The sequence below is a fragment of the Glycine soja genome, chromosome 14, assembly GCF_004193775.1.
Source record: "Glycine soja cultivar W05 chromosome 14, ASM419377v2, whole genome shotgun sequence".
Lineage (NCBI taxonomy): Eukaryota > Viridiplantae > Streptophyta > Magnoliopsida > Fabales > Fabaceae > Glycine > Glycine soja.
The window spans coordinates 5,325,182-5,335,712 of NC_041015.1; the positions used below are offsets into that span (position 1 = coordinate 5,325,182).

The 10,531-nt window shown below is 32.3% G+C and overlaps 1 protein-coding gene across 1 annotated transcript; it reads right to left on the minus strand.

The window, feature by feature from the left end:
* Positions 1-448: 448 nt before the first annotated feature.
* LOC114383633 (protein DA1-related 2-like) lies at positions 449-5,641 on the minus strand. The gene is made up of 12 exons (XM_028343340.1): positions 5,286-5,641; positions 4,755-4,909; positions 3,389-3,476; positions 3,181-3,304; positions 2,523-2,646; positions 2,343-2,426; positions 1,960-2,079; positions 1,651-1,863; positions 1,514-1,576; positions 1,302-1,417; positions 1,040-1,098; positions 449-946 (listed from the first exon to the last, which is right to left on the minus strand). Exons 1-12 carry the CDS (start codon positions 5,332-5,334, stop codon positions 627-629), a joined length of 1,515 nt encoding a protein of 504 aa, XP_028199141.1. The 5' UTR covers positions 5,335-5,641; the 3' UTR covers positions 449-626.
* Between the last annotated feature and the right edge of the window lie 4,890 nt (positions 5,642-10,531).

Sequence of the window (10,531 nt, forward strand, 5' to 3'; positions counted from 1 at the left end):
TCACGTGATTATCAGCAAGTGAAGAGGTATCCAGCTGTGTGGTAGTGTTATCTTTAAGTGACCTATGCTTCCTAATGAATGGCTACATGAACACCTACTTTTCTATTTTTTCAGTTAAGACGATGAATTGGAGTCCATTGCTTTACATGTGCTTATCAAATTATAATATCTTCAATGACTTTTGAGTTGTTATAGGGTCATTCTGATATTTATTAAATAGGTTGTCATTTTCTGCAAATATTATCTTCACAATGTTATGTAGATATACAAAGTCACTTCTATTGGAATTATGGAAGGAACTCATTTGCTATTAAGTTGAAATTTTAATTGGTGAGGGAGGGATGCTTTTTTACAATATTTACAAAAGCCATATTGATTTACTAAAATAATTGCTAAATGCATAAAGAAATAACAGTTCCTTATTTTGGGGTCAAGGGAAATAAACAGTTGTTGAATACGAACTTGTCATGCATTTATTTATTTTTTGGTCAAATTAGACTTGGACTTCCTCGTAGGACCCAAATATCAGAAGTTGTCCAAGCTTCTGTCTTTACTTTGAATTGGTCCTGGTCCATCCACTTGTAGAACCAAAGAAAATGAAAACAAAGCACTTCTATCCATACTTATTACACTGGGAAAAAACCAGTCCAATGAATATGGTCAAGTGTTCTACGCAAACCATATCTATTAACAGCTTCATTAGCAGCTCTAAAGCCACCACCATAAGCTGGGGAAGAATCATTGGCAATCTGATTCTTGAAAAATTCACCCAATTTATTTTCAACATGAGACTTTGCACCCTTCTTTGAGGAGGAGTAGGAAGAGGCAGCCCTTGTGGATGTTGATGGCATGTTTTGAAAGCTAGGCATTACTTCTGACTCAAGCCACATATACGAAAGAACCTGACAAATGCCTTCCTCTACTTCAGGATTAAGGTTGCGATAACCTGCTTAGTTCAAAGTAAATGAATGAGATGAAAGGTCACGAATACTACTGAGATGTTGAATACCATAAGGATCAAAATATAAAAATATACTACCATTAAGGCGTAGCCATGCATGCATCAACTCATGGGCAAGTATAGCACCTGTGAGTAACCTGCATCCCATTAAAATATGAGAACTCCTATAATGAAGTTTGAACATCATCAATGAGAAGAAAGTAACATTATAGTCTGTCATTGGTACTGTGTCTTATGGGTATTGGAAAAATATCTGAACTCACTATTATATTCAAAAGGGAATCAATCAGCTGTAATTCGAAGGGGACAAAAAGCAAAGTTTCCATTGTCCACTAGTTACCTAGGAAGACCATATAGAACAAGAATTGCTGTAACTTCACATTTTCTAGTCAGTTTTTGAGGTTGAGTTCGCATCCCGATTAGTCGATGGCCTCCAATTCTTGGTCTTCTATGTATCTGAATCAACATATAAATCATAAAGAGTAGTGAATTTATCTGAATTTCATTACCACATTCTAATCAAACAAAAAGTAAACAGTTTTAATATCATACACTGGTGACAGTCTGCTCTTCTGAAAGGCATAAGCCTCTTGTTTCTGGTAAGTGATGAAAACCCTGGCAGAAACCACTGAGAATAAGAGGAATTGGACTAATTATTTCACTGAAACAAAGAAGAGAGTTTTGCATACATTTTTCTCCCCTACAATAGCTTCATTAAGTGCTTCTCTCTCAACTAGAAGCATGGGAATTTGTTGATCTATTCTCATCTGCATTCCTTCATAGTAATCTCTGATAGAATGGTAAAGGGGCTGGCAATCACCGGTATCCATTATAGCAGATTCCATGCACTCTAAACACAAACTCCGTCCATCTTCTAGTCTATAGTATTTTATGTTCAAAGGCTTCAAGGGAAACATAACAGTGACAAAGGAGATTCAGAAAAACACCTGTTCTGAAAATACGAATAATTAAATAGTCTGGAGTGCTTAAATTAGTACCTCCAATCTTTCACAACTACAGCAGCGAGCTGTATTATCATATTCATGAGATGGACAATACTTTTGGGACCAAAAGGGGTGGCACCTATACTCAATCAAACCAGCAGCATTTATAGGAATCTGAAATTAAAATAAAAAGTCATTAGTGTTAATAAAGCTCCTTATTAACTGTGAAGATGATGGGCTAAATGAAAGACCAGAGGTAATCTTTTTACTAGGCTGGTTCTATGATAGGGAATATTATTTGGTCTCTCCATCAAAAACATTCTAATGCCATAGTCCTATTTAAGGTATATAAAAGAAACTGAAGTTTAATATCCTTAAACAGAGAAAATTAATAATAAAGAAGAACGGTTTGAATAGGGAAAGGCAACTAATCTTACAAATTGGAAGCAAACTTCACATTTTGGATGATTCAACTCTTTAAAACATGACTTGTGATATGGATGCTTCCCTGACAAGGAAAACTTGGATCAACAGAAAAAAGAAAACAGTAAGAGATGGTTAAAAAGGTAAGAGATGATCTTAACATCCCCTAAAAATATCAAAGAGGATCAAACTACCTCACGCTCTGTAATGGGGTAACCACAAGAGTGACAGCGAAAACAATTTGGGTGAAAATAAGTATCCATGCAGCCCAAACAATTTCCATACATTATCTCTTGGTTGCAGCCACCACATATTCTTCTGTTCAATGACAAACTACACATCATTAGTTTTAAATGTTACCAAAATATCCTTCTTTTTCATTTGCTTAGATATTTACATAGAACTCTACCCCTCCCCCTCAAAAGTCAAAACTACATGTCTGCACATGTTGAAAGTTTCTTTTTTCACTTTTCAAATTTGTTTAGGAGAAACAGATTCTAATTCCTTTTGCAACTTGATTCATTGAAACAAGTAAGAAATGACGCTGCAGGACCATCATTTATTCATATATTGATGTGATCATGTGATGCCCTATATCTTCAGAGAATTGTTTGTATACATGAAAGTATTTAGTCAACAATAAAACAATTAATTACATAATGTAGACAGACATTCATGCAGACTGTCAAATATCTTGACTTCTGAGCATGAGGAATAAGAAAAGAAAAAAAGTGATTTCCAACTAGCACTGGCCCATATAACAAACCTCAAGTACTTTACTATGGACCAAATTGGAAGCACTTGATCTTTGACATTCACATAATACAAGATTTAGGAGAGCGAAATTTTTACCTATATTCGTGGGGATAAAATGGTGTAGGGGCAAAGGGAGGGTGTGCAGATGAGTTAAGGGTATCACGAGGTGCCTTCGAGTAATCATCACCAGTGTCTTCTCCCCAATTATATCCTTGATGAGCTAATGGAAACACAAGTTTAATCTTTGATCAGAAAGATCTAGATAACTAGATAACAAGCGCCTTTTTGAAAATCAAGTACCAACCGTTTGGTCTCTTTAAATCTTCGGCTGAAGAAAGTGCCATTGCATGGCCTAGATCCTCTTTCTCCTTCTGAGCTCTAGCACGATCATCCTAATTATTACATCAGGAGTGTTATTGAAAAATCTTACCCTGAATTATATCTGTGTGACAGTAAATAAATCCAAAATAGTTATTGAATATCTAGTTATGAATTTTGCTTTCCCTGCCATCTAAGTGTAGAAGAACACATTCAAGTAGACGTTACAACACAAGGAGTAAAGGGATTCTATAAAACCTTGGAAGTGAATAAAAAAATTTCTGCTTTTAGAAGCTGAATAATCTACAGAAGCATAACGATGTGATGTATGCTTCAAAAAATGTTGCTATCACTTATCAATATATAATGCAGCACAATGCATATGGTGTAATTTGCTGGTGCAGACAAAGATAGACGGATATAACTATATTTGCAACGAAGCACGATCTTTCTAAAATTTGCCTGTACGAGATTTGTATGTCGGTTTCCCTTCTCTATATATTTCAAATTATTATTTAATTGAAATTTGAAGTCATGAAGTTTGTGAAAATGTTCTTGTGTTAAACGTGCACCCTCATTGCAATAAACAATAAGAACTCAAATTGACTGAATTACATAATAATGATTAGTGGCAGAAAGAGAAGCCACTGAGTATCAAGGGAATGCAACATGTGAAATTAACTTACCAACTTACCATTGTGGAACCAATCTTGAGGAAAAATGTAAATATGTAATTTTTTTTTTAAAAAAAAGTGCTTTGAGATTAAATGCAGTCCAAATACCGAGTTTCAGTTCACTTGATGAGATCAAAAGGCTATCTAATCAACCAAACAAGAAAAAAGTAGTAAAGTCTCGAATGCTTTTTACCAAGTTAGGATCACCATGTATTTGGTCCAGAAGTATAATACTACATTGAGTAACTAATTGCATTTTTTAATGTAAGCAAATAAATAATAATAGATTTCAAGTTTCATATATTGTTAATGTAAAGATTTTTACACCAATCCGTCAATAAAAAAGTCTCTTAAGTATGATTTTAAAATAATTACAATAAAAAGTCAACAAATTTATTATTATTATACATATATATATATATATTAATACATATGATTAAATTACTCTATAAAAAAATCTTTATACTTTGTGTGCATTTTAAATATATTCATAATAATATCTATAACAAGTATATGACATGACATCAGGAAATATTAGATGAGTTGGATAGGAAAAAAAAAATCGTAGATTTAATTTTTTCTCTTAACAAAAATTAATATTTATTGATAAAATAAAATAAAATAAAAAAGTAGACATGACATCATTGAAGAACACGAAAATGCAGTGCTTCACTTTACCAACGCTCTAGATGGAGCACCCCAAACTCTGCTTTCCTCTGCTGGCTCATGCAGGTGGCGACCACCCCTTCCTCTATTGGGCCCACCTCTGAAAAGCTTATTAAGCCATTTCATGAAACCAGACTTTCTTTCTGAGCGAGAAGAACTATAATCCCCTGCTTGCCACCAAAATTTTTCACGATTTAATAAGTTAGATTAGAACCACTAGAATTTCAAATTTTCAAGTTCCAAACCAAATAAAAAAAACAACATGATCTAGATAACTTTTTTGGAACCGTATGAAAAGTAAATTACGGAACTTTGAGGATACCCATTTAGTAAAATCAACAGAGAAAAACTTAAACTTCAAATATCAGCTTCATGGGGTCGTTCTTGATTTTGAAAAAACAATCGTTATTTTTTCTTCCATGTACTAGAGTAAAAATCTATGAAGGAATCACTTTGAATCAGGGGTGTACATGAAGCTCAGATTTAGATGACTAGTACAGAAAGAGAAAGAGAGAGAGAGAGAGAGAGAGAGAGTAGTGATACCATAGATACAAGGATGTGAAAGATGGTTAACATCTGAAGAAGGAGCCATAAGAATGAAAAGGCAATAATGTTGTGTGAGAGAGAAGGGAAAAAGGAGGAAGAGGAATGAAAGTGACAGAGAGGTGGAGAAGAAGGGGGATTGGAGAAGAGTTAATAGTGGTTGAAAAGGAGAGGAAGAGAGGAATCAAAAGAGATTCTTGGCTTGGAAAGCAATGAAGAGAGAAAGGCAGAAAGATGGGTTGTGGGGTGGGCGAGGAGGGAATCTGCTCAAGAGGAGAATATTAAGTAAGGGGTGGATTGGAGAGAGAGAATCAAAGAGGATTTAGAGAGAGAAAAGCAGAAAAAGAAACAAGTGCTGTGTTTGCACGCATGGAGTTGAAGCTCAACTCAAGTTAGAGAGTGTGTAAGCAAAATTTTCTCTTTGTTGCCTTTCTGGTTTGAATTCGGAAGGTATTTTGCCGGGTAAAAAGCCTAAAAGGACACACACAGTTTCAGTTTTCATTCTAGTTGGTAACTGTCCACTTTAGGAAGCTATTCTTTTTTCTTGTTACCATGCAACATAGATAAGTAGATTTTGGTATGCATTATCGGCATATAAAGAATTTTTTTTTTACACAAGTATATATAGATATTTAGTGTTATATATGAATTTTAACATAATTATTATTTCATATTAAAATCACCACCAGACTTATTATAAATAATAATTTATGATTAAATGATGACATATAAAATTTTATACTATCAAATACATATGATGTTCTCTCATTCAATTAAAACACAAATGATAATTATATTGATGATTTGTCTTCAGTTTTTTTTATTGATCTCCAACAATTCTACGGTAAAAAAAAAAAAAAAACACAACACGGGAAAAAAATGGATCTGTATATAATTACATTAATTTTAAATACTTTATAATAAAATCTATGACTTAAGTGCATCACAGTTTTTCCCCTTTCATCTTCCGTTAGAGTATTGCAAAAGCTATCATTATTTTAAAAAAAGAAGTAATGGATCACATATCCTTTAATTTCTCACATTAAGCAAATTCGTGAACCCAATAGTCAAGTTCGTAAAGAAAACACACACAGCACACCCATACACTCAAGATTAAAACATATATTCAACTAGCTAGTCATCAAATTAGTGAGACAGTTTTTTCTTATGTGATTGCGAAAAAAATATTGATATTAAATTTTATTATGAAAATTAAGATTACAACATATAACTTAATTATATGATTTTTTAATATAAAAAAACATATACTAATTTTCTTAAGTAATCATGTAATTTTAACTTTTGACCATTAATATAGGAAAAAATGTTGAGAATCTTTAATTGAGAAAGTAAAAAACGTGATAATTTTTTTGCAGTATGAAAACGATAATGAAGATCAAATATAAAAATACGTACCCCACACACACACACTAGGCTCACCCTCGTGGTTAAGAAGGTGAGAGTTTTACTCTCTAAGTTAGGAATTTTAATTATTGTGCAAGAGTACTTGAGAGATCTCTCTTAATGTAATTGAATAATCCTTAATAATGTTTGTTTGATGGGTAACCTTCCTTAGGAGATTCTTTGTCATCTAAGAGCTAGCTAGTTGAATAGATGTGACTAAATAACTTATTTGTAATTCAGATTTTTGCAGTTTTCTTGGATGCATCGATCTTTGCTTATAGGTCCAACATGTTATTAGTATTCCATCCGTGATAATATTAAGAGTGTCTTTTTATTTTATAACTTTTAGTAATAAAAAATAATAATGATGTATATATTTAGAATCTAATATGAAACATATATCATGCTTGGTTCCACGTTTAAATGTGATTTTTCAACATTTTAAATGTAATTTTTAAAAAATAATAGTTATAGTTACCATGTCACATATCTATTGAATATCAAAGTTAATTTTAGTCCAGAAATCACGTAAAATAAAATAAGTTTCCCTCACAAGCATAAAACCAAACATGTGGATAATCTTTTTTTTTTTAATTGCGTTTGTTAGATTTGTTTTAAAGGCGTTAACTGGTATGAGTGACAAAATTTTATAACAGTAGATTCGAATATCACCTTCATAGGGAGGAAGAATTTCAAAGAAAAACTACTCATTAAAAAATTTCTTGTATTTTAAAATAATGTTTTTTTTTTATAAAGTTCCTTCACAAGACTCCACCAACAATGTATTTTTTTTTATTAAAACGATGATTTCCCGTTGGTGAACTGCATTACCTTTCAGTTCGACTTTTTTCTTATTATAAAAAAGTCAACGACCAATTATTAGTAATATTTATTAATGGAGGTATCCTACAAAATACTTGTCACTTATATACAATAGTTCTCTGTTGTGTGATATATACTGCGATATAATTTGAAGATAATGGCTGAGTAGAGGTGATAGCAAAAAAGGGCTCAACTCAAGTTAATCATGTAACCGTGATAATTCTGACAAAACCCACTATTATTAGGTAAACGAAAACAATAGGAATACACCTGTAATACACTTTTTAAATGTATTTTTATGTTTAAATATGTTTTTGTTTTTATAATATATATATATATATATATATATATATATATTACTTTTACTTGACTTTATGAGTGTGCAGGTTTCATCTTGTACAAGATGTTTCACCCTTTTGGTCTTAGGCCCCTTTTTCTCATAAAAAAAAATGTTTCACCATTTTCTACCTCTTATCTTGTCAAGTTATCCTCTCTCAGTCTCTCCTCTCTTTCGTATTTATTTATTTACTTTTTTTTTATATTTAGCTCCACCTCTCTTTTCTTATGAAAATTTACTAGGAGTATTTCCTTAAATAAATAAGACAATAATACATCTGCATATAATCTAGTTATCCGCTATGGTTCTTGACAGTTCACTTAAATCGCAACTTGACTCACTTTTATCTATCTTTTTTTTGTTTTCAAATTCCATTCATACGCTGCGAATATAAATCGTTATCCTTTTTATTCCTTCTATCAAAGCAAACACTTTTGTTCTGTTTGTCTTCTAATTGACATGACATTCAATAAGCCAAAAAATCAAAAAAGAGTTTCCTTCATCGCACACTCTTCACACCCAGAGGAATCATCCCTATTCGATTCAATAACTTACAAATTGTACATCTCTCAGTTGTAATAGAAAGACAGCCTGACCTTCATTAAGAAATTCATCAACACAGGTGGGAGAATTTCACAAAGACATTGATAAGGAGGTGTAAATTGAGGTGTTGCAGTGTGTTGTATTATTTTGAGAATCAATCACCATTTTGATCATGAAAGTGTAACATGTTATATTAGTCTGAAAAAATAGTGTTTCTAAATAAATTCTTAAAATTTTTAGTTCTTTCATTTAATTCTTAGACTTAACTATTTATTATCATTTTGATTCTTAAATTTATGTTAATATTGTTAATTACTTCAAGTCACATTTTTTTTAAATTTTGGACTAATGCGATTGACCAATTGCACTTCCAAGAACTAATTATTTGAAATTTTCTTAGTTTCTAGAACTAATGTAACAACACTATATACTTTCTGGTAATTAAATGATGGTTTACTCGTTATTTTGATTTAAAAATGAGCTTAGGCATAAGCATAATTGTTTCTGGACTAAATTGTATCTGGGAAATTAATAGAGCAATGCCAAAGTAAAATGCCTATGTTGGCCAACCAAAAAAATCATTTTATTCCAATGTTTGGACGGCCAAGAAATGCATATATGAGTGAAGGTATTCTTCATGCTGTAGCGGACTTTTTAGCTTTACATCCATGCAAACAATGCTAAAAGGATAAGGGGAAAAAAATCATAATAATCAGATGTAGTTTTGTTCCGAACTGATATCCAATTTTTCAGAAAAGAATCTTTGCATGCTATCCATAAACATTTGCATGAAAAGCAAATCGATCTGCTAGTTTCATCTGTTATAGTAACCACACCACATAAAAAGAAGACAAAAGTAGAAAAGAAAAACGCTTTCTCTGTCATCAGAAGTGTGATCATCATTGTAAATTTGTAGAAGGGGCACTGAAAATTAGGAACTTCAAAAGCTATGAATAAAGAAAAAGCATTTTACAGCCATGCCTCCTTCTTTTTCTGGTTCCATATATCATATATGAACCTGGCTTTTGATCACCAACAATACTGAGATGTTTCTCTTAGCCAGCAATATAGCCATAAAGTTGGGACCAATTATATGCTCTACACAACATAGAGAATTACTTTCCGGCAAAAGGATTAATTGATGGAATGTCTTCACACCTGGCTTAGTTCTATTTCTTTCTTAAATTCACATGATTCTTAGGAGTATATAGATCTTTTTTCCAAGTGTTGTTTTCATTGGTATAATAAAAAAACAAAAATAAGTAGCTAATGCTTTAGTCTTTCTTTTTCTCCCTTTGTTTACAACATAGTATAGGTGCAAGCATCTATGTAAGGCATGGAGAAACATGGTTTTGTTGAAGATCAAAATATGTGACATTAATTAAGATGGCATCCAAGTCTAAACTTGGGCATGTGCCACTGCAGGCTCAAGAACCTTGACACTTGGCAAATTTCTCTTTTGAACCAACTGTTTCATCAGAATAAAGTGGATATCTGTTTTTAATCTCAAAAGGGGATTGTCCGTCCTCTTCAAACAGTCTCGGGACCTATAAATTAGGGCTATGACCTAAAGTTTTGAAGCATATAAGCTGAAACATCTTATCTGGCAGAATGCCAGCCTTAAAAGCTTTATGTAGCTACTAGCAAGACAAAAAAGTGCTGATTAATATTAAAATGGAAGCAAAAGGAGGAAGGAAGGCTATTTCACCCTCAACTCTCATCTTTATATTTTCTGTACTAGAAACACATAATATCCGAGTCAGACCACATGTTGGGGAGCACCTTGAAGATACGTTTTTTCCACTTTTTTTCTACTTAAAATGGTAGCAGCATCTTGAAACTTAAGAGGTGGTACCTAGTTTGATGATGAAGGTTGTGAAAGTTGATGAAACTATATGCTCCTCTGTCTTTTTATTTTTTATTTGAATGTCATAATCCAATGTCCATAAAAAATATAAAATCTCAAAATATTGTTTTCACAAAACATGCTTTTAGTCTTGGCAGCTTTTGCCAAGTACCCATTACTAACTAATAATTTTCAAACCGGCAGCAGACAATTGGCAAAGTACCTCTTTCCACAGAATTGTCTATTGTTCCAGCAGATTTTTCCTCTTTGCAATATGAAATTATTCAACTAAGA

Bases quoted from the DNA above. Each gene is read 5' to 3' on its own strand.
- LOC114383633 (XM_028343340.1), bottom strand. From the start codon at position 5,334: ATGGCTCCTTCTTCAGATGTTAACCATCTTTCACATCCTTGTATCTAT. The intron at 1,577-1,650 runs GTATGCAAAACT...GGTTTCTGCCAG, and splicing joins CTATTGTAGGGGAGAAAAAT to GGTTTTCATCACTTACCAGA. The intron at 1,418-1,513 runs GTATGATATTAA...ATGTTGATTCAG, and splicing joins AAGAGCAGACTGTCACCAGT to ATACATAGAAGACCAAGAAT.